Source organism: Delphinus delphis, chromosome 11, assembly GCF_949987515.2.
Source record: "Delphinus delphis chromosome 11, mDelDel1.2, whole genome shotgun sequence".
NCBI lineage: Eukaryota > Metazoa > Chordata > Mammalia > Artiodactyla > Delphinidae > Delphinus > Delphinus delphis.
The window spans coordinates 90048166-90072510 of NC_082693.1; the positions used below are offsets into that span (position 1 = coordinate 90048166).

General features: G+C 43.9%; 2 protein-coding genes across 4 annotated transcripts in view; both read left to right on the forward strand.

Moving 5' to 3' along the window:
- HMGXB4 (HMG-box containing 4) overlaps positions 1-14800 on the forward strand; it is a 31635-nt gene extending 16835 nt beyond the window's left edge. For both annotated transcript variants that reach the window (XM_060025563.1, XM_060025564.1), the window contains 6 exons: positions 4618-4699; positions 5651-5715; positions 6693-6798; positions 7672-7841; positions 12070-12192; positions 12697-14800. In XM_060025563.1, coding sequence (XP_059881546.1) covers positions 4618-4699; positions 5651-5715; positions 6693-6798; positions 7672-7841; positions 12070-12192; positions 12697-12741 — 591 coding nt within the window. In that variant the 3' untranslated portion in view covers positions 12742-14800. The remainder of the gene's footprint in view (positions 1-4617; positions 4700-5650; positions 5716-6692; positions 6799-7671; positions 7842-12069; positions 12193-12696) is intronic.
- A 3457-nt stretch (positions 14801-18257) lies between these two features.
- Positions 18258-24345, forward strand: part of TOM1 (target of myb1 membrane trafficking protein) — a 45359-nt gene continuing 39271 nt past the window's right edge. For both annotated transcript variants that reach the window (XM_060025565.1, XM_060025566.1), the window contains exon 1: positions 18258-18399. In XM_060025565.1, coding sequence (XP_059881548.1) covers positions 18348-18399 — 52 coding nt within the window. In that variant the 5' untranslated portion in view covers positions 18258-18347. The remainder of the gene's footprint in view (positions 18400-24345) is intronic.

The window sequence follows — 24345 nt, forward strand, 5'->3', positions numbered from 1 at the left end:
CCATATCTCCCTCTCTCCGTCTCTCTCTCATAGCCAAACAGAACTTATATGAACTCATGCCTTTCTTTGTAATGCAACCTCATTTTATCTTGGGCCCAGTAAAGGGGGATTTGAAAGGATTGGATCACTTAGAGCATCTGGGGATGTGAGGCTGCTACTAAATTAATAAAGGCAGTGCAGCACCCAGAGCTCACTTGCGTGGCATCTGAACATGACTAACTTTACCAGAAGAACGCTAAAAATAGGACCTTTACTACTGAAACGAAAGTTTAAAGTAAAGGCCTTGCTGCTATTTTCTTTGTCTGATTTAGGTCAGAAGATTTCACTCTATCCTCCCTCACCAGAATTTCTATTTTTAAAAAATCTTGTATTAGCTTTTTGGATGCTACAACTTCTATTTTGAAAAATACAGAGGGAATAGAAAGGAACTTTCCTATTGTGGCATAACAAATTACCACAAATCTAGCAGTTCAAAACAATATCCATCTATTAGCTCACAATTCTGTAGATCAGAAGTCCTGACAGGGCTCCACTGGGTTCTCTGCTCCATCTCTCACAGGACTGAATCCAGGTGTTGGCTAGAACTGGGTTCTTAGCTGAGGCTGGAGGTCCTCTTCCAGGTTGTTGACAGCATTCATGCCCTTGCAGTTGTAAAACTCATGGCAACTTGTTGTCTTCAAGTTCAAGGCCAACAACAGGAGAGTGTCTCCTGTTGGGTCTCACCTCTTTTAAGGGCTCACTGGATAAGGTCAGGCCCACTCAGGATAACCTCCCTTTGGATTCACTCAGATTCAGCTCACTTAGGGACCTTAATTACATCTGCAAATTCCCTTCTGCCATATAACATAACATGATCACGGGAGTGTTGCCCCATCATATTCACCAGTCCTGCCCACAGTCAAGGGGAGGGCATTTTACGGGGTGTGTCCACCAGGAGGCCGAAATCCTGGGCGCCATCTTGGAATTCTGCCTACTGCAGAAATAACATGACTGAGTACCTACTGAAGTGCCGAACGCTGATTAATTCCCACCTCTGGGAATGGTATTAACCAAGTTTTACTGACAGGGAAACTAAAGCTCAGGGAAATGAAGCAGTTTGTGTAACTAGTAAATAGTATGGTCAGGATTCTAACCTAGCTCTGTCGGCCTCCAAAGGCCAGGCTCTTTCCATTTTTTCACATTATCTCTGATAAATCCTGTCACTTCTCCCTCCCTTTCAATTTATCTGCCTTTCTCCAACCCCACTGTCTTGGCTGTAGGCCTTCATCATCCCTCTCGGGCACTCCTGCAGCAGCCCCCCAATCCCCATCGGGCTTCCTGCTTCCGCTGTTGCTCTGCTCCAGTCCATTCTCCACGGTCCTAACGTGCAACCTGACCATGTGACTTCTTGCTTAAAATACTTGCATCACTTCTTTCCAATGGAGTCCATACTCTTTAATACAGGTTACAAGGCATCCGTCTCTAAGCACTCCGTGCTTCTCTGAGATCATCTCCTACTTCTCTCTCTCATGAGTGTCACCACTCTAAGAGCCTAGAACACCTGTAACCACTCTTCACCTGGCTAATTCCACCCAGCTTTCCAATGTACACTTAACGTCACTTCCTCCAGAGGCTCTCTTCGATTGCCTGATTTGTGAGGTGCTCCTAATACATGTTCCTGTAACACCCAGTAGTTTCCCTATAATATTGTCGCATTTTATTGTGACATATTTATCTGTCTTTTCTGTTAGGTTATGTGTCTGGTTCTTGGCTGTATTCCCAATGTCTGGCACATAGTGGATGCTCAGTAAATATTTATTAAGAAATGAATGGCAGAATACTTCGGTGGGTTACTTCTTTTCTCTTTCCTTTGCAGTCTCCTTCTTTTTAGTCTCTGTTTTTCCTTCTTTGCCATTGGAATACTTTTAATATCACATGTCAGGGGACTTCCCTGGTGGTCCAGTGGCTAAGACTCTGCATTTCCAATGCAGGGGGTCCGGGTTTGATCCCTGGTCAGGGAACTAGATCCCCACATGCCGCAGCTAAAGATCCTGCATGCCACCACTAAAAGATCCCGCATGCCGCAACGAAGATCCCGCACATGGCAGTGAAGATCCCGTGTGCTGCACCTAAGACCCGACACAGCCAAATAAGTAAATAAATAAATAACAAAATTTTGTTTTTAAATATCACATGTCAGAGAGCAATCCACTTCTCATGCGTTTTATTCAGGATCAGATAATTAGTATAAGGTGAAGCTAAAATGGCGAGAAAAAATGGTGGGCCTTCAAACTTTACATCTCATGTTTTCCACTATTTTATGCTGCTTGACTGCCTTAGAATAAGATCTGGGCTCCAAAAGCTCATCCTCTTAACTACTCACTGTACCCAGTACAGATACTCAATAAATGCCGGTATATTTTCTACATAATTGAATAAAGTCCTTTATAAGAGTTATGAGAGGAACCCCTTTCTTCACTGTGTGGATTTGGATCTAACATATTGGGTAAGAGTTGTGATTAATTTTGTGTAGGTTCAATTTTATGTTATAGCTGTAGATAGCCTTGTGGAATAGAGAGCATTGACTTTTCATAGTCTTATATCATGTTTGAGAAAACATTGTTAAAACTCCTTGCAGGTTTTATTTTATGGCCAAATGTCAGGCCTATGAATAAGCTGTTTTTAAAAGATTAGTCTAAAATTTTTGAAGCTAAATCTATAACAAACATGGCATAATTTTCATAGCCAGAGAAGTGCTATCTCATTCAAAGCAGTTTACTTTGGAAGACGTTTCAGGGTTGTTTCCATTCTTCAAAAATGGTTTCAGAATTCCTTTTGGAATTGAAGTCTGAGACATCACACAGCTTTTTTACTGTCATAAGTTTTGGCTAGTCTTTGGCCTTTGAGGATAGTTGTTTTATGAAAACAACATTAAGAACTAAGGTGAGGGCTTCCCTGGTGATGCAGTGGTTAAGAATCCACCTGCCAGTTCAGGGGACACGGGTTCAAGCCCTGTTCCAAGAAGATCCCACATGCCGTGGAGCAGCTAAGCCCGTGCGCCACAACTACTGAGCCTGCGCGCTAGAGCCCGCGAGCCACAACTACTGAACCCACGTGCCACAACTACTGAAGCCTGCACGCCTTGAGCCCGTGCTCTGCAGCAAGAGAAGCCACCACAGTGAGAAGCCTGTGCACCGCAATGAAGAGTAGCCCCCACTCACCACAACTAGAGAAAGCCCGTGCGCAGCAACGAAGACCCAATGCAGCCAAAAATAAATAAATAAAATTTTTTAAAAAAAGAACTAAGGTGAATAAAGTGTGTGATCAGGCTTCATTTAAAAACAAGGTGCAACTCTGAAGTCACAAGACAGGACTGTGTTTGTTGGTTTGTTTTGGTTGTAAAATCAGATTCTTGAGGCGAACAGAAGTTTCCGGTAGCTTTTAAAGCACCAACCAACCGTTCATGTCATTATAAGTGCAGGATCAGAAAGGACTATCTTGGGAGGCGATGGAGGACTGATCATCATGTTTTGATACTTACAGATGAGGTTGTAAGGAAAGCCAGACTGAAGACATCTCAGTTTATTAGATAATGGTTACAAACGGATAATCTTTTCTTTTGAAAAGTAATTTTTTCTGTTACAACATATTTTTTTCTTTGGCCCATAATGCATAGCCCTGGAGGTCAGGCTAGGCTGTAGCCATTCTCGTGTTATAACTGGCATAGCTGCAGGACCCAGGGAAGTCACTATTTTTCTAAGTTTCCTTTCTCATCCTCAAAATGAGAGATTTGAACAGGTGCTATCTAATGCACCTTTTCAGGTGGGAAAACTCTTTTCTCCTGAGTCTATGGATAATTGTAAAATGGGATGCATAGTAATATATAGTATCTTCTGTTTTATATATCCCTCATTGAACTGGTTTTAAAAGCTCATTTTGTTTTTGTTTCTCAAAAATCATGCATTGCTTTTGGAATTGTCATAAGTGAAGAATAAACATATTTCAGGTAGTACAAAGCAGTTTGTTGAAGTGAAAGAGGTTCATCTTACGTTAAGTACCAAAGAATTGTCTTCAGTTATTTACTTCTCACCTTGGACCACAAGAATGTGAATAATAAAATAACGATAAACTACAAGTGACAGTCAAAGCAGGATCAGGAAAATTTTAAGGTTAGAAATCAAAACCAGAGGAACAATATGAACAAAATTTAGCTCTTGATTTTCTGGCCCCAAAGCAAAGGGAAATTATGTGGTTCTTATTTTCAAAGAAGATGAAAACTAGACACCCAAGGAGAGGTAAAGATTTTCTTAGCACTTAATTCTAACCGAAATATGTAACATTTGTAGAAAGGATGAAAAGAGCGTTACAAATAATTATCAAGTAGCTGCAACAACCTGAAAAATCTAAAATTAATTTAGCATGTGGTTTTTACCTTCTAAAGTAAAACTGATACTCATCTCTGAGTCATAAGTAACATGGATTAAAAATTAATTATCGTGTTTAGGAAAGCTGGTTAGTAATTTAGCACTCTTGATGAAAAAGTGCAGGTATCTTTTTTGTTTTGTTCCCATAGATGCAAGGTTGCTCAACCTGTGTTCTAATTAAGTCTTACCCTGTTCTATTTTTATGTGGTACTAGCCAAAAAAGAAGAACATGTCGGCCTACCAGGTGTTCTGTAAGGAGTATCGTGTAACCATTGTGGCTGACCATCCAGGCATAGGTAAGAACATTTCTCATCTTTAGTGCTTTTACTTTCCATCTGTGTCCCTGAAGCAGTGCAGTTAATCCAGTCAGCAGGCAAACTTATTCCCATAGTATGAAAAGAACACAAACCTCATTTCTTCCCTCAGTTGTGCAAGTCACTGTAGATTTTGTCTTAGTTCACCCCGTCCATAAAGCACACTACATAAATACGCAGTCGTTTCTTTCCGAGGTTCTACAGTTGACCTTTTCCTTAAACTGCCCTCAGTATAGAGTCGGAGTGAGATGACGTATTACATTTTTCATATTTGTCTCTATATGGAAGTTAGTGAGGTGAGAAGCACACTACACCTCAGGCCTTAGACAAGTCACGCACCCTCTGCACATCTCATTTGCCCAATGTGTGAACTAGCTTCCCAACCTGCTCACCAGGCTTGTTGTGAGGCACACTGAAGCACCGTGCAAGACACAGATGTGCTTTATACAGCACGACCTCGCTCTACATGTGGAAGCACAGCATTACACGTCTGGCGGATCGCTTCCGAGCTGCTCTAGGGAAATTCTTCTTTGTCTCTGAGCTCTCAGAAATTCGGTAAAACTCTAACATCTCTTAATCAGTCAAATTCTCCATAACATATTTTCTCTAACTTAAGTAGATAAGCCCTGTTCTGTGGAATCAAATTAAAAGACACCAGAAAGATGCTTAAGGAATAAGTCCTTAGAGAGTAGACATGTGAGAATTTGAGCCTGTCTCACGGCCACCAAAACAGCCCCTTCCTTCCAGAAAAGAATCAAGGAAAGTGATGGGGTTTGGTTTGGTTTTCTGAAAGACTCTTGTGCTATTTAAATCTGATCTTCAAGACCCTTTTCCTAGTTTTTGCTCCTATCAGTCGTCTGTTTTGTTTATGGTTCAACCTTTACTGTTTTGGGTTCTTTCTGTTTTTTATTTTTTTTTACTCTTTTATGCTAGATTTTGGGGAACTGAGCAAAAAACTGGCTGAGGTGTGGAAGCAATTGCCAGAGAAGGACAAACTGGTAAGTACAGTTTACAACGGACACATTTTTCATTGCTTTATGCCTTCCAAAATGTGTGATCCTCCGACACACCATCCCAAACAGTGGCAAATGGTTTAGCAGAGGACAATAAAGTAGTTGGCGCCAGTTCACTCTACATGAGGATTTAGCTGCAGGGAGGCTGTCTTCTAACCTCATCTAATTTTTTCCCACCAACCTGACATTTGAGCCAAAAGATGATGTAACTTGGGCAATGAGTCGTGTTAAAAGAGAATCTAAAATCTGAGACCTTGACCACAAACACCTACTAGTCAGCTGTGGTCTGAGAACTGAGGAAAGTGGTCCACCTGATAGTCACAGCAAATAATAAAAACATGGGACAATGTTTACTAGGTAAGTAGGTTCCAGGTCATCATCCTCATCGACCATTACCAAATAATAAACCTTCCTGTCAAAAAGCTAATAAGACAATGATAAATAGTCATATTTGAATCACAGTTACTTTCCAATTAGATGATATGAGGGTAGTGTAGGCATTAGAATTACCATCTTGCTTTTTTAAGGTACAGCTCATCTGGGTGAAAACAACATATATTTTTCACCCAGGTCAATTATCTTTAGTTTCTGTTTTCCATGTCATTGTTATCCTAGTATTGGTGTTTCCAACCGGCAGGTTAGAAGAAATATTTAAACCACATGGACATTAGGATGAGCCAGATGTTTCCTCTGTGATTTTACATTTCAACCTTAGAGTGATCATAGAATCAATGCTGCAATGTGACCATTAGCACTGGGGGGTATTCGTGGTCCTCTACTAAGATACTACTGTCACCGCTATCTGAAGCCTGTTCACTGACCCTCCAGCTTAAAAGTTAACATTAACCCTCTGTCTGCTCCCCTCCACTGTTCCCTTTCTTTTCTTCATTCTCCTCTTCCATGACTGCTTTCCCTTTTACTTTTTTGCCCTTTTAAATTTGTTTGCCCTGATCTGATTGCAGATTTGGAAACAAAAAGCTCAGTATCTGCAACACAAACAGAACAAAGCAGAAGCTACAACTGTGAAAAGAAAAGCATCCAGCTCAGAAGGTTCCATGAAAGTGAAAGGTATTGACCACATCCCTCTCCTCTTTTCATTCTTTTCCCTAGAGCACTGTGAATTTTGCTTCCTCACTAAGAAATGGGGAGAAGAGCCTATATTAGAAGCAGATCTTGATATCCAGATATTATTACTAAATATTAAGGGTTGCCAAAAAAATTTAGAAAATATTGTGGGTTTTTTTGCGGTACGTGGGCCTCTCACTGTTGTGGCCTCTCCCGCTGCGGAGCACAGGCTCCGGGCGCGCAGGCTCAGCGGCCATGGCTCACGGGCCCAGCCGCTCCGCGGCATGTGGGATCTTCCCGGACCGGGGCACGAACCCATGTCCCCTGCATCGGCAGGCGGACTCTCAACCACTGTGCCACCAGGGAAGCCCTAGAAAATGTTAAGTCAGAAGTCAGCAAGCTTTCCTGTAAAGGGCCAGAGAGTAAATATTTTATTTTTTTATTATTATTTAATTTTTTTTTTAATTTATTCGGTTGCACTGGGTCTTAGTTGCAGCTCTTGGGCTCATTAGTTGCGGCATGCAAACTCTTAGTTGTGGCATGCATGTGGGATCTAGTTCCCTGACCAAGGATCGAACCTGGGACCCCTGCATGAGCTTGGGGTCTTAACTGCTGTGCCACCAGGGAAGTCCCTGAGAGTAAATATTTTAAGTCTGAGGGCCATATGCTTTCTCTGTCACATATTCCTCTTTGTTTTTTCTACAACAACCATTTAAAAATCTAAAATCATTCTTAGCTCACAGGCCAATATAAAAACAAGTCATGAGCCAGATTTGGCCCACAGACCATAATTTTGTTAATGCCTGGTAGAGCTCATAAAAAGGGAAAATCTGGAAGAATATTGGCAAGCTTTCTCTATTTTGTCTCTGTTCTCAGCTTCCTCTGCAGGAGTACTGTCACCCCAAAAGAAATCCCCACCCACCACCATGCTGTTACCTGCCTCGCCAGCCAAAGCCCCTGAGACAGAGCCCATCGACGTGGCTGCTCATCTCCAGCTGTTGGGAGAGTCCCTGAGCCTCATTGGACACCGCCTGCAGGAAACCGAGGTGAGGGCACTGCCAGCAGCATGACTCCAGTTGCTTATATAATTTGAATCCACTTACTCATTCCACATACATTCATTGAGCAACTACTGTATGCTGGGTTATGCCAGGTGCTCAGGATACAGTGATAGAGAAGAGAGATGGTAATAGAAACATCTAGAGATATGGAATCTACCTACTGGCTCTCAAAGTTTACACTAATACCGTCCTATTGAAACAATGGCACAAAAGGAAATTAGACTACCCTGTAACTTTTTTTTCCCCAGTTTTACAGAGATACAATTGACATATAATCCTGTAACTCATTTTTATTTTTTAAAAATGCAATGGGAAAAATGAGTACAAATCCCATGGAAGCTTTGATCGTTATTATTTCTAAGAGAGTTTGGATTTTTCTATGCATTTCCAGCATGGTTTTCAATAGACAGATTAGATTGTGCAGGGGATTAAGTGTTCCTCTACTGCTTTGAAAGTAGGTAGCAACTGGGAGATTGAGGTTCTCAAGCTCTTCATTTCTCTGCACTTGAATCATACAGTCCTATGTACCCTAAGGAGATCTGTGTCCTTTTAAGCTTCAATTTCAAAATCACTTAACCTGCAAAGCTGTCATGTTCCATTTCTATTACCATATTCAACTTCTAATCATATTTCTCCCTGGCTAACTCAGTAAGTAGTGTAGTATTTCAGTTTTCCACTGGGTCCTAATAGGACATTTCAGCAAAGAAATCAGTCTGAATTACTAAAGCCATCTTTAAGCTGAGAAATCAGTGTAGGGATATAAAACTACTCACTTGCTTTTATGTGGAAGTTGAATTATTATTCAACAAATAAAATGCCAAAGGCCGCAAGAGATGAAGCTTTGTCTAAGTTCTTTGGCTAGTTTCTCAAAATTTAGTAGGTGTCAAAACAGCTGCTTTCTTGTAGGCCCAGATATTTGAATGGATATAGATATTTCCAGAATAAAATATTCTGGGATCCTTATTTATTTTTCATATTTAGACATTCTTACATTTCCTAAAAAGTTAAAATTTTAAATGATTTGTGTTTTTCACCTTCCATATTCCAGATTTTCCCTGATGTTTCCATTGAGATTAACAAATAGTTGTTGAGTACTTAGGCATTATTCCAAAAACTGGGGGGAATAGAAATTATGATGATTTCGTATCCTCAGGAAACTTACAATCTAATTGGAAAGATAGAATAGATAAATAATTAGCAAATAAAACAAGCCAGCTTCTGTGAGCGGTTGCTGTGGGAGAGTTACATATACATATTGACCAGAAAAGGGAAAGAATGTTGCAGAATCTCTAGTCCCCTTTTTTTAACATAATGAACAGTCTTATTACGATATAATTCACATACCATAAAGTTTACCCTTTTAAAATGTAGAATTTAGTGGCTTTTAGTATATTCCCAGATTTGTGGCTCCATTACTACTGTCTATTCCAGATCATTTTCATTACCCCCGAAAGAGACCCCATATACATCAGCAGTAATTCCCCATTCCCCCTATACTCCACTTTTTCCCAGACTTTAATCATTTGTGTATATCTTCACAATTTTGCCATTTCCACATACCACTTTATACAGTTATTTACTTTGTATTTTTTTAATTTTAATTTTATTGGGGTATAGTTGATTTACAATGTTGTGTTAGTTTCAGGTGCACAGCAAAGTGATTCAGTTACACATAAATGTATATTCATTCTTTTTTAGATTCTTTTCTCATATAGGTTATCCCAGAATATTAAGTAGAGTTCCCTGTGCTATACAGTAGGTCCTTGTTGGTTATCTGTCATATATAGTAGTGTGTGTATGTTCATCCCAAGCTCCTGATTTATTTATATTTTTATTTAAATAAATTTATCCATGCTTTCACAATGATGTCCTCGATATCACAAGTGAGATATTCTAATCTTTTTTCTAATATATCTCAAAATGGATTTATATCAAATAATTAATGTTCACCTCTACGCCACCTGAAATTAGTAAACGTACTACACTTTAAGGAACACTAATTTATACAGTTTGCTCATTTAAAGACTGAATACCTGAAACCTAATGAAATTAACTGACCGTTATTACAAGTTTACACAACTCGCTGTGACCGAGCACAGCTTGCCCCACTTCTCAGCCTGCTCTCATTCTGCGGCTTTGTGCCACCTGAAGCAGTTACAGTAGCGCTCGAGAGCAGAGAGTTAGGGGGTCAGGAGAGGCTCTGTGAAGGGGATGTGGAGTTCCAGTGGGACCTGGAAGGATAAGCAGGACTTGGTATCACGGAGCTGTTGGAGAGAGACATCGTAAACCAAGAGAACATCTGCTTCTCGGCCCTGGAGTTTTCTGCAGAGATGGGCCAAAAGAGACCCAGTGGGGCTCTAGACCCCCCATTCCCACTTCAACCAGATCTTTTAGCTGTTTTATATATTGGGGTTCCACTTAACATTTTATTTCCAGAGGGGTTTATTGCTAAAATGATGAAAAACTAGAAGATCCAATGCATAGGGTAGAGGAAGGCTGAATATTAAGGGCATAGTCCAAACTACAGAGGGAAATGACTGCTCAGGAACTACTGGAATTTTTTGAGTAGGGAGGAATGATCAGAGCTCTCATTTGGTTTTCACTGAGAATATCTTCTATTTTAGATTGGGAGTGAAAAGTGACCAGAATTAGGGAAAAGTTATAACAATAATCTAGACTAGACATGACAAAGATTTGAATTTAACAAATATTTATTGAGAGCTTACTCTGTGCAGAACCCCAGTATTTATTGGAAGGATATAAAAATGAGTATGACTTGGTTCCTACTCTCAGGTTGCTTATTGGGAGAGTCGAACGTAAAATATTAGCTATCATTAACTGTAGGGCAAAAGTATGGAATAATATTCCTAATTGCTGTCTTCCGTTGAATGCTCACTCAGGCAGCTTTGGTTCAGAGTGCTGTACATGGATCCTTTCCTTTAATTCACACTGCAACTTTGTGAAACAAAATTTGTGTTCCCTTATCTTAGAGAAGGAAAAACAGACTTAGGTTAAGGAACTTTCTCTAGAGTTTAGCCCATAAGTGCTGAAACAGAGCCTTGAGTTTGGTGGTATGACCTCAGGGTCCATGCTTTTAACCCTTTGCTGCCTGCCTTGGAAGTGGGGGGAGACATTGGACAAGGAGAATGAAGGGAAAGAAAAGTCAACAGTGGCAAGGCCTTGAGACTGGGCAGATGTGTGAATGGTGGTGATTTTAGCAGAGGAAGGGATGCTAGGAGGAAGGGTAGGTTATTTCTCTTTACCGTATGTTGAGATTGAGAAATATCCAAAATGAAAGCCCTAGCAGGCAGCCAGAAAGGCAGTTTTGGAGATGAAGATGTTGGTAATAGTAGTAATCATTATTGATACTTTCTGAGCACTTCCCAGGTGCCAGGCACCACCCCAGGTACTTGATGTCTGTTGTCTCACTTAATCCACTCCGTGCTACAGATGCTGTCAGTACTGTGTTTTTCAGGCACAGTATAGAAAGCCGCTTGCCCCTCTCGGTGAGTGGGATATAGCCAGGTTCTCAACCCCGCATCTCAAGCCCAGAGCTCATTCTCTGAAGGACGCTTCTGTGCTGCCTTCCTAGGTGACATATCCTCACAGTACTTCTGGTTGAAGCAGATTATACAAGAGCTGGGCAGCATTATTTGTAGCAAGCAATCTTATTTGCTATGTCTTTGAATCACAGAGATATAAACAACATGCATTTTATAAGTTAAATTTTAAAAAGAACAGAAAAGCGGTATCATCCACTATCAAAAAAGCCACATATGTGAAGTGTGTGTGTGTGTGTGTGTGTGTGTAATGTTAATGTGTAGAATTCTCATGGCTGTCACATGTGAGCTATATTTGTGGAGTTCATAAGAAAAACACTTTTGCACACATGATCTCCACACATCTTCCCAGCAGGTCTCCAGAATAGATAAGGCATTTGTTACGATTTTTCGATATAGGTTTTTTGGGGGTTTTTCCTACTGTTCCTAAGTGACTAACCTAAGGTCTCACAGAGGGTACAGTGGATTAGCAATATAGAAAGGAAACCTGGGAATGTATTCTTATCAAAGCAGAGACCTTCCATTTCTGCCACAAGTTTCATAGAACCACCCAGGACTTAAAGAACCATGCAAGGAACTCACCCAGAGCCTGGAGGGAGCCTCAGGAGTGTGAGTCAAGCTTCAGTCCTCTCCTGTCACGCTCTCCTTTTCAGGGCATGGTTGCTGTGTCCGGCAGTTTGTCAGTGCTTCTGGATTCCATCATCTGTGCGCTTGGCCCCTTGGCGTGTCTGACCACACAACTACCTGAGTTGAATGGCTGTCCCAAACAGGTCTTGGTGAGTTTCCTTGTTTCCTGGGATTTGGGGGGCCAGACCCCTTGGGAGCCAGAGAGGCCCTGCCTTAAAGAGCCCTGTGAAGCACAAGCCCATAAGGCTTCCTGGATACAGCGTTGCCATAGGCTGTCGCCCCGTGAACATGACACTGAGTGTTGAATGCCTGCCAGGCTTTCAGTGAAACAGCAAACACGCCGTTTCCTAAGATTTCTCTCCTTTGGAGGGAAGCGTTGTAGCCCTTAAGGTACTGCACCTCCTGTGTTGCCTATTTGCTCTTCCAGAGACAAAGGAAGTACAGGAGTCTCCTGCCTCTATTTTACTAGGGTTAACGGGAGAAGCCAGCAGAAAAGCTCCCAGCATAACAGACAACGGCGTGACATCTTCTCTCTCCCTGTTTTCTCTAACTCTAGATTTTCTTTCTCATCTCTCTCCCTTGAATAAAGAAATATGTCTCAGGGAACTAAGGTAAAATACTCTTCAGCTGAACCTTTTTCCTTTGTTTTGCAGTCAAACACACTAGACAACATTGCTTACATCATGCCTGGACTGTGACAGCAAAGACTCCTGGGACAGAAACCTTATCCTGCCTGTTGCTGGCTTGTGTATATGTGACTGTTCCAGATCCCTTCACTGGCATCTGGGTGTAGGTTTTAAATTTTTATATATATGCATATATATATATATCTATATATATAATGTATAATATATACATAGGACTGTAACTACTTTGCTTTTAATAATTTTATGAAATGGCAAAGGTTTAGCCAAGAGGAAACCTTGGCGTGAATATGGGCTTGGGATTCTTCTACTGTGGTGGATAAATCTGCCTTAAAAATCAGTGTAACTTGGGGGCTGGGGGCTTGTTCTGGATGCCAAGTGCATCGCTTTAAGGTCAGCTAAAATGTGATTTTTTTCCAAACTCAGTTGTACCTCCAGACCCATCACTGACCATTTGCCTTACCTGTCTTACAGTCTGAAATGTAATGGGAAAGATTATGGGAAGATGTCAGTTAACTGAAAGTACAAAGCTTTTCAACTTGAAGTGACCTAGGTGGGAAGTGATAACATCGTTCCCATCGGAAAGTTATTGCGATGGCTTAAGTTAACTTAGTAGGGGGTTCATTCCAATTCCTGCTCTACCAGTGTCCATGTCGCAAAACTTATTGTAGTCATTGGTACCATTGGCAGCCTCAGCCGGAGCCAAGGAGATTTGTGAGCCCTGGAGAGGGTAAAGCTGTCAGTGCCACCAGTTGAATGGCCTGTATTGTGAGCTGACCCAGAGCATTTGGTCTGCAGAACTAAGAGCTGGTATCTTCCATTGGCCGCGTCAGCTTAGCTCACAGTTCTGCTGCTTAGCTGCTTGGCGGGTGTGGAAGGTGAGCTTTGCCCAGGCTGATTCCTGGGTTCATCTCATTGGCTCCCCTGCTGGGCAGATACACAGCGTTCTGCATTCCACACATAAGCGAATTGCGAAAAAAGTACTCTGTTCTCATGTAGGGTTATTTATGTGCGTGTGTGAATGTGTGTTTAATTATGTGTATTTAACTCTTAAAACTCTCCTAGATTTTAATTTATCCTGTAAATTTCTGTATATATAATTTAAAAACAAGAGCCTCCACCAGCAACAGCATGTGGAAGATACAGATTTGTCATTTCTGCCTCCCTTCCTTCCTCTGGTCTCCTCTGCAAACTCCAAATCATCTACACTTTAAGGTATCGCGCCCCAAAAAGGAATCATTATGTTGGGATTCTAGTTCTTTAAAAATGAATAATGTCAAGAAAGTAAATAAAAAGGAATGTTACCATTCCCAGCTGCCCTTATTTCCAAAGAACCAGGCTTTTGCTTCCCAGTTCCAAAGAAAACAGTTGAGCACTTCAGCATTGTTTTTGAATTCGGTTTGAGAGTCCACGTCAAAACCAAGCTCTGAGGTGACTGCTTTCTTCCCTTGGCCTGGACAGAGCACTGCAGCATCAAAGTAGATCTTTGAGGACAGTGCCGCCAGCCTATTTAATTCTGCTGCATCCTATTTAATTCTTTCCTTTTTTCCCACCAGTGTGGTCACAGGGCTGTGTTTCTTAAAGGTATTCTGGCTGCTTAATGCCTTTCTCACCTCAGAGCAGTTTTGAAATTTAACTGGGAAACAGAAGGAAACAGGAATTCTTGGGAACCAAAATCACGAAGAGCAGAAATCCTGGTTTAATTTTGTGTGTTAGCACCTATCCCACGCCTCCTCTGTACCCATGTCAGTTTTCTGTTTGACACAGGGTATCAAGGAAGGGCCTCGGAGACGTGGATTAGTACGGAAAGAAGTCAGTCCTACCATTGTCATTTGTACACATTAATGAAGTCCTGACGAGGACCTGCTTTTTGTTTGTTTGTTTTCCTTTAAAATCCAAACCTATTGTATTTGTATTTAAAATTTGTACACATTTGTATAATAATCTGTTCCTTGTGGTATTTGGTACTATTAGAGGAAAAACTTTGGATTCAGACCTTCTTGCAATTTTTATATCATTGTTTTATTTTGTTTTTTAAATAAATTCTAGCTGTTTGATCCAAATCCCATTACAGTTGTATAAAGAAATAAAATTTTGTACTTATATTATTAAAAATCACATTTTTAATATTTGTAGTCCAGTGTCAGCTATCTTTTCCCTGTTGCTAACGAAAGTTGCTATGAAATTTTAAACCTGTCTTTCACACTATATCCTACCATAATTTTCTTTAAAAAAAAATCCGTTTGGAATAGAGGTCAAGTTTCTGATCATAGCCATCTTCCTAACAAACATCTTGCTCTGTTTCTAGTAACTTTTACGTTGCGGACTCTCATCTTCTCTCTTGCAAACTGCAAAGCCAGTGGCTCTGATAAGCGTAGCTCTATTCATTGGCAAATGAAATTGTCTGTACATTACATTGTTGGCCTAACTCAAGAAATACCTATGAGTCTTGTATAAGAATCACATCCAAATCTTGTGCTAAACCATGTGTTTCAGTACTGTCCTTACTGAGTGATGTTGGATTGGATAGGTCACTTAATCTTTATGGGCATCTGCAGTCTAATCTGTAAAATAGTGTTAGTCACTTCCCTGTCTACAAGCCTTGAAGCCAGCCAGCCTGACATGAAGTTTAGTAGTATTGTGAACATTCAAATATATGAGATCAGACCTTTCAAAGTAAAAATTTCAATTCAAACACAAGGTTGTTAATAGTCATAAATAGCAAAATACTATGATTGGTTGAAAGGCTCACTTCTTACGGAGAGGCAGCAAAAAAGAGACAGCTATATTACTGAACGACTAGAGTGACTGGCATATTTTATCACACTTAATCCTCCCCAAGGCTTTATGAATATTATCCCCCTTTACAAATGAGGAGACAGATGCAGAAAAGTACTTTTCCTGAGTTTATACAGCTACATAAATGGCAAAGCCAGAATAAACACACTGGTACAGTTGACCCCAAAGCTGAGGCTCTCTTCAACCCCAGGCCACTTTCAAAGTTAAATTGTGTATGTAATTCATCAGAATCCTTCCCCATTGTATGCAGTCCCGAGCAAATGTGATTGTAGGAAAACTGTCAGACCTTTTCATTGTTCAAATGTCCTTTTGTCCTAGCTGGATTTTACTATACAGACCTCACTTTTCTTGTCATCCTGTTGTCTTTAAGCTTTGGAGGCAAAGTATCTTGATTTTTTTGTCTAAAAGTACTTAAAGGATATAATTATGTTACATTTATGCAATATGTCAATTTTAAAGGGCTTAAACATTTTTATCCTTAGGAAGGCATTAGATTTTTTTTCTTTTTATTTTTAACATCTTTATTGGAGTATAATTGCTTTATAATGGTGCGTTAGTTTCTGCTTTATAACAAAGGGAATCAGCTATACATATATATATATCCCCATATCTCCTCTCTCTTGCATCTGGCATTTTGATATTGATATTGCTAAAACACTTAAAAGGAAAAATGAAATTAAAACAGACTTTTTACTAAATGAGTTTGTTCCTGTTAGGAAACACTTTGAACACATAGTTTTAATTAGTTCTGTACTACATTTAATGTTTGCAATTTACATTCCTATCTATTGTATTGACAAAATCCACACACTTCCATTTCTAATATAATAGCTAAATAGCTTTCTGTTTACATAGAGCTATGATTTCACTCCCTGTTTGGGGGTATATGGTTTCTCACCATGAAGCATAAAACTTAATGTCTGTTTTATTCTTGGCAGAAAGCCAAGATCTGCCCATAATCACTTTAATCTCTGCTTTTTTGTGGTATGTGGGCCTCTCACTGTTGTGGCCTCTCCCGTTGCGGAGCACAGGCTCCGGACGCGCAGGCTCAGCAGCCATGGCTCACGGGCCTAGCCGCTCCGCGGCGTGTGGGATCTTCCCGGACTCCCGTGTCCCCTGCATCGTCAGGCGGACTCTCAACCACTGCGCCACCAGGGAAGCCCTGCCCATAATCACTTTAAACCAGAGTGGTGCAAGAAGGCAAGAACTTCTGGTTAAATCACCGCCCAACATGGGGATGTTAAAGGTTGTTAATGGAAGAATCCAATGGAAAATCATGCTAAATATATTCCATACAACCAAGCAATATGTTTAAATGAAGAAAAACATGGAAGGTACCTGACATGAAGATCATCTTAAGTGTACATCTCCCCTTATAGTCCAAATACCATTACAGAAAAGTAGATTGATTTAGATTTTCATGCGTTAGTCACTGTGTTGCACAACAGTGAGAGAAATGGACATAGCATCCCAGCCCTCAAAGAGCATCTAGACTACTGGGGGTATGGGCATGTATTAACAGGTCTCATGAGCATTACTAAAACACTTCAAAGCACAGAAGTACATGACGTCCATAAAGCTTTTATGTTGTACGGTAAAGATGTCAGCCCCTATGACTGCTCAGATTAACGGAAGTGATTAAGTTCTAATTCAGGTTTTCTATTGTCCTAAATTTCTGCAATTTACTAGCCTTTCAAATTTAAAATTCACAGATATGCCCAAAAAATACTGAAGCATCCTGCAGTAACCCAAACTACCAAAGCAGTGGTTATTGTATCTTTTGGAGTGCATGTCATTAGAAGCAAAAAAAAATAACCAATAGATCTAATATTGGTATCTAATGAGTAGACATAGCTGAAACACAGCACACGAGAAGGTTGAAGATATTAGAATTACAAAGCTGCGAAGAGCCTTTGAGATTCTTAATTCTTAGCTTGGGGTCCACTGCTGCACCTGAGGGACCCCAGAAACTCCCTGAGGTCAAATTGTATCTCTGCCTTTTTTCTTCAGAAAGGTTCCGCTGCTTTCTACACTTTCTCAAAGGAGCCAGTGACCTAAAAAAAGAAAGGTCCTTGACCTAATTCCAGAATCCAGAGAAAATGGAAGCCCGCTGTTTGAATCACACAGTAAATGAATGGCTGAGATGGGTCCCAGGACCCACTCGTGACATCTGTGTGCTTTCTGCCACCCTGGGCTCTAGCCCGCCCCTAGCTGCAATTCACTGAGTTGGCTCTCAGTGTCAAGGTGTCGCAAAACCCTTGGCCCTTCCCTCCTATTTTGAGGTAACGAAATCTGGGCTGCAAAGAGAATACATTTTGCAGCCGGGAGACCTCGATCTCAAATAGGAAGAGTCTTCTCTGGGCAGGGAGACAACAGGCCAGAGAGGCTGTCAAACCCAGCAGTGGGTGTGTAGTCATAGTGAGGTCCTAGAGGCTAAAACTAAGAGCGAGAGCTGGAGTCTCAGCTTGCCGGGTAACCTTACCCAAGTCATTTCCCTGGTCTGAGACTGGGTTTTCTGGGTGTGTAGAGATCAAAGACAACGCCCCTAATCCTTAAAAAGACGTGAAGGATGTGGCTTAGACCCAAGCGCCGCAGGCCCGCAGCCGCCCGACGTCGTGCGTGACGTCCACCGACGCGGAGTAAACCGCAGTGAGGTCATCGTCCTCCGCCTCGAGGCGCCGACCCTCCATGTCAGGGGCGGGGCCTGCGGCCGGCTCCAGACTCCCTCTGCCCCGCCCCAGCCGCGCCTCCTCGAGGACCGTCCGGCGCGTCACGTGACGGGTCCGGCGCTCGCGGTTGCTGTCAGCTGATTCCCCGGCTTGGTGGCAGTGGCAGTGGCAGCGGCAGCGGCAGCCGTGGCGATGGACTTTCTCCTGGGGAACCCGTTCAGCTCTCCGGTGGGACAGCGCATCGGTAAGTCCCCGGGGCCCGGCCCAGCCCCAGCGCAGGGTTCCGCGCCCGGCACCGGCCCCCCGGCGCGCCTCCAGGTCCCCAGTTACACACCTGAGGGAGGCAGGGAGAGGAACGAGGCTGGAGTGTCTCTGCCTGACCGGGCCCCGCCCAGCCGCCCGCCTGCTTTGATTGACAAAAGCCGAGGTCCACTAAGAAGCCTCGGCTTGTGATGGATACCGACAGCAACCAATAGATAAAGAGAGAAGGCGGGTCCTGGCGGCCGCTACTCAGCCAATGTGCGGCTGCTAGGGTCGCTAATCAAGGGAGAAACTTTGGGGGTTAAAGAGACTGCGTGGTTTTGCAGTCCATGGGCCCCTCGAATGTTTCTCTCGTCGCCTCCCCGGCGCAGGTCGCGCCGCCTGGGCCCTTGCCGTCTCATTCCTGGCTCACTCGGCGCTGCGGACACGGATACCTGAGAAGGGCTGGAAGTCCATTCTCCAGGACCAGGAGACAAGGGCTTGGCGGCTGGGTTGGCGTCTTGCTGGGAGGGGGACAGGGAGCCCTGCCTCCCCCGGGCCGGGGCTAGACGCTGAGGAACCCGTTCCATGAGGAAGCCAGGCCAAAGCTTCAGGACGTGCCGGCCTTGGCCGCCCTCACCAACCGGCATCAGATGGACCGCATGGAGTCGCAGACTCTGAGCTGGGAGTGATCTTAGAAACCACCTGATTCGGTCTCCCTCATTTCTCAGTAGAGGGGATGGCCAAGCCCTGTGGCAGAGACACAGGCTCACTCAGAGCCCAGATCTCCTGCATCTCTCGCCCCCTATTGACGGGAGACTTATTAGTTCTGTGACGTTGCCTCTGTAGGGAGGATTCCTCACCTGTGATTAGGGGATAATAATGATCCCGACCTCCGTGAGGTTGTTGTGTAGGTTAAACTCGTTAATAAATGTAAAGGACTTAGCGCCTGGCACGTGGCCGATGCTATATAAAAGAAAGTGGTAATATTTATTATTGTTACTGAGACACTGCCAAGTGAGGGTCTCGAATTCCTGAAAATGGCTGGACAGTTGGTCTCATAGGCACTCATTTCTGCCCACCAACGCAGAGAGGACCCACAGGCCGTGGCCCAAACCGCTAACACTTCTCCAGGGCAGTCTGGGTGTGCCTCCTTGCATGAAGAAGCCCAGGGCAGTACTGTGAAACTCTCTCCAACTTTTTGACGGTTTTTAGCCTTAAGTTCAAACTGGGAAAATTGGATCTTTTAGACAAGATATTCTTTCCATTCTTACTATCTTGGAAGCCAAACCTCGCTTAAGTCTGTTGACCCAGCTCTGTTGAAATCGCCCTCGTGGCCATTTGCGGCTCTTCTGAGGTTTTGTAATGAAATGTCTTCAAGAGGAGGCTGTCAGTAGAGAATTTACACACCAGGAAGCTCCTGGATGAGAGAGGGGAAGCTGTACCTCTCAGGGCCACCTCCCTGCCCCACCTACTACACACACACACACACACACACACACACACACACACATACACATGCACAGGTGAGTCATTGTTTTGGAGCTGAAAAGAGAAGGCAGCTTGTCTCTCATCTTTATTTCTCTAGCTGCAGATACCACTGCTTTCATCACATGCCAAGTTTGAGACTTCCTACCCCTCCCCGCCCAAAAAAATTCTGGCTTTCACAGTCAGCCACATGTGCCTGAGCCTCTCTAGAAAAACTTGTCTGGACTCTGGGCTTTAGATGGTCAAAGAAAAGAGTTTCTTTTCTTACTCTGAAAGGTTGCCTGTCTTGGGCAAGAGATAACTCAGTCCAAAGAGTTACTAACCCTTAATACCTTAGAGCACAGAGCAAGTGTTACTGCAGGAACAGTCCTTACCCTGGGGCTCTTGTGACCCAGGGCTCTCATCAGAATCCCCTGGAAGACTTGTTAAAGCATCGAAGGCTGGACCCCATCCCCAGAGTTCGTGACCCTGTAGATCTGAGATGGCCACTGGATTGGAAACCACACATTAAAACCCTCTGTTCTAGCCCATCCCCTTCATTGTATACAGGAGACTGAGGCCCAGAGAGAGGAGGTAGAGACTAGCACTCACCCAAGGACCCCAGTGAAGTGACAGGAAAGCTGAGATGAACTGCCCTGAGCCCCTGATATCTGAACCGAAGCTGAAGAAGCTCTAAAAGTAGGATTAAATGAAGAATGTCTGCCATTTGAGTTAATACCCTCAGTATTCCTTTTTTCTTTTCTTTTCTTTTTTCTTTTCTTTTTTTGATAAAGAGACGGCAACAGCCCTGATTGGCTGTGATTACTATTACTAATGACCTAGTATTAGCTGCTTGCATTTCTGTAAACTGCAGGGGTGAAATAATCTCTTCTCAAGCCTGCCAACTCCATCTCTCTGTTGAGAGTAGAGTCCTGTCCAGTTGGCAGCCCTGAGCACAGTGGGTCCTGACGGTGTTAATCAGGGGTGAGTGTCTCTCAACTCACAAAGTCCCCAGCCACCCACCTACACCCCTTTGTGCTTGCTGCTCCCTCTGCCTGCTCCCGGTGCATCCTTCAAAGCCCCGGGCATCGTCACCTCCTCCCTGAGGCTTTCTCTGACCCCTTCAGATCCAGCCATTGCTTTTGTGCCCTCCCATCACCCTAGCTCTGCAGGCTCCCTCACTGTCTGCCTTTGGGCTCTGAGCCTCTGCTCCTTCTTGGGTGGAATGGGGGTTATACCAGCATCCACCTCTCAGGATGGTTGTGAGAGTGAAGTGAGCTGCTCCGTGGAGAGGGCCTGGCACATTGTCAGTGCTGGGGAAACACCATTGTCATTTTTATTATTTTCACCGTCATCACACTAATAAAGCACTGTCCCATTCTTATAGTAGTTGTGCATGTGTCTCCCCGGCTAGCCTGGGCTTCCTGAGGGCAGGTGCTGTACCTTACTGATCCAGACCCTTGGCTCCTAGCATGGTGCCTGGCGCATAGTAGGAGGAAAGAAAGGAGAAAAGGAAAGTAACAGTTTGTGAGCAAATGCCAGGTGCCACACTGGTATCACGACCCTGTTGTCGAACCCAAGTTCGTGTGCCCAATGCACAGTGAGGCTAAACAAACCAAACAGTTTGGAGCAGTGAAAGGTTTATTGCAAGGGCTAAGCAAGGAGAATGGGCTGCTTGTGCTCAAAAGACGCAAACTCCCTGATGGTTTTCAGGGAGGAGTTTTTAAAGGCAAAATTGGTTGCGGGGTTGGGGGGAGTGCAGGGTCTGTAACTTTCCTCTGATTGGTTGGTGGGGAGGTGACACGATGGTGCTCCAGGAATCTCAGGCATCAACCTTCTGGTTCCCTCCACTCTGGGGTCTGCTTGGGCAGACCTGAAGTCACCATCCTCCCCCTGGGTGGGACCCCTAGGTCCAGCAGAAGAACTCAGAGATTTGTATCAGATTGTTAAGTAAATCCCTCGAGGAGGAGCTGGGACTCTGCTTTATCGCTGCACCAGTGTTTCTTGACTGCCTTTCCTTTGTTTCTGCCTTCCCTCCCTTCCCTAATTAGTAACTGTTTGAATCTGCACTTTGGCACTCGGGGAGATTTAGGAGGCTGAAGCCTTTTTCCCACAAACAAGAAATAAGGAAGGGAGGGAAGGGGGACACGGAAAAGCTTTTGTGCCCGGAAGGACCCCACAGGGTCCCGCTCAGTTTCAAAGCCCCCTTTTCTTTGATATTCGTCAGGACGAGAAAGGGAATAGTTTTGGATGGAGAGCTTAATCAGGAATTCGGCAGAGGACGTCGGTTTTAGGGAGACTCAGTTTCAACCCTGCAGGGTTTTGCTATTTTTTCCCATGTCACTAAAGGTAAGTCTGAAGGCAGGTGTCACTTCCCAAGGTCTCACAGCTCAGTAGAGTCTCTGGCTGCAAAGCTGAGGTCCTCTCTCGTCCCCTCACCACACTGCCTCTGGCTGATCAACACCTGTTTGGAATATGCGGCATCCCAGCCCTCCAACATACAGTTATCGTTTGACCCACAGACTAGCTTTTCTGATTGCAATGCACCCCTGGACCTGTGCACATTTCCACGTCACTCACCTGTCCACTAAAGAAAACTATGCACAACCTAAAAGTTGAGAATTATGTTTCATCTGGAGACCTTACTGAGGATTACAGCCTGCGAGGCAGCCTCTCAGCTAGCTCTGAGGGACTGCTCCAAAGAGGTGAGGGAGGAGCCAGGACATACAGGAGTTTTTGCTGGGGGGAAAAGAAAGTAGTCAAACATAAAAAGATTACTGCTAATCACAAAAAACAGACATCTCAGGTTAATGATTTTAGTGCTCTCTGGCTGTGTGGGAAGATGCAAGAGTCTGGGCTTATTGAAATCAGTCCTTTGACATGCATCTTCAGTATCTAGTGCCAATATCCTGTTTTTCTCCATCCTGAATTCCACTCAGGTGCACCTTTGGTGAGGGGAGGGTGCTGCAGTGGCCAGAGGCTTGATGGCCACAGCTGCCTTTGTTTACAGAAATGGCGGGTGACGTTTTTTGTCCGCACACCCTTATCTATCAGGAGAGCTTCCCATTTCCCGTGGGCAGCAGCCTGGGGCTGAAAGGATCCCAGATAGCTGAGTACTAGCTGGTGTTGACACAGCCCTCTTCTTCCAAGGATTTAAAAACTCTTCCCAGGTATTCTCTGAGGACAGCCCTTACTGGCTGTGTCTTATAGAGAGACGTCAGAAGGCAACCCAAGAACCCCATATTCCACTTCAGACTGTCGACTCACCCCTGGCCCTTTGAACTAGAGATGCAGGTGACTCAGGAGAGCAAGCCGCAAGCAGCAGAGACTATAAACATGGGCAGTGCCTGGGGACCAGCCCCAGGCAGCGGGTGCGGGAGAACAAGATGGACCAGGCGGAGAGCCCAGAGCCTAAGACTGAGTCCTGGGCTGGACGGGAGAGGTGAAAGGTCGGGGAGAGCCACGCTTAGTTCCACAAAGGCCAAGCCAGGGCGACCACCGGAAGGCATCATAGGTAAGAGACCATAGGCATTAGCAGGAAGAGAACACCTCGGGCCCTTGGGGCTGCCATTTTGGGAGTGATGAGTGGAAACCAAACTGGACACTCAAGCAAGGTTGCCAAGGGGACACCAGGCGGGGCGGCAGGAGACCTGGGTCCAGCTGCAATTCCACTGCTGACTATGTCACACTCCTTCTCCCCTGCCTCCCTTACCTGTCACACAGAGGTGCCACCGTCCTCCCTCTGTTTCCCAGAGAATTGAACAACTGAGGGGACGATGAGGACAGGAAGGATTGATGCTGGAGGAAAGAAGCACACGGCTGGGCATTGCAGAGGGGCGATAGAACCAACTGCACAGGCTTAGAGGGCAGAGTGGCCGGTTGCCAGAGGAGCTCAGTGCCAGCGCCTTTCACAGTGGGCCTGGCTGCCTTGTTTGGTGGTGAGCTCCCTAACCCTGGAGGTATGAAGGCAGAGGTTGGAGGGGAGGGAGGCTGTAAGGAGGATGCTGCATGGCTGGCAGGGTAGACTAGACCAGGATTTGCAGACTTTAAAGGGCCAGATAGTAAATATTTTGGATTTTATGGTCCATATGGCCTCTGCCGCAAATGGCTAAACTCTGCCCTCAGAGCACGACGGCAGACAGACAATAAGTCAATGAAAGGGCGTGACTGTGTTCCAATCAAACTTTATTTATGGACACTGAAATGTGAGTTTCATATAATTTTCACAGGTCATGAAATTTGTTCTTCTTTGGATTTTTTTCAACCATTTAAAAATGTAAAGACCATCCTTAGCTTGTGGGCCATGCAAAAGCAGACTGCATTTGGCACGTGGGTTTATAGTTTGCTGACCTCTTAGCCAGAGGCAGAATGATTAAGTTATTTGTTCTTCAAACTGGGGTCCCAGAGCACCCCTGTCAGAGATGTTTGAGGATGCTCCAGCCCTGGACCCCCTGAGTCAGAATCTCTACCGCTTCCCACTCTG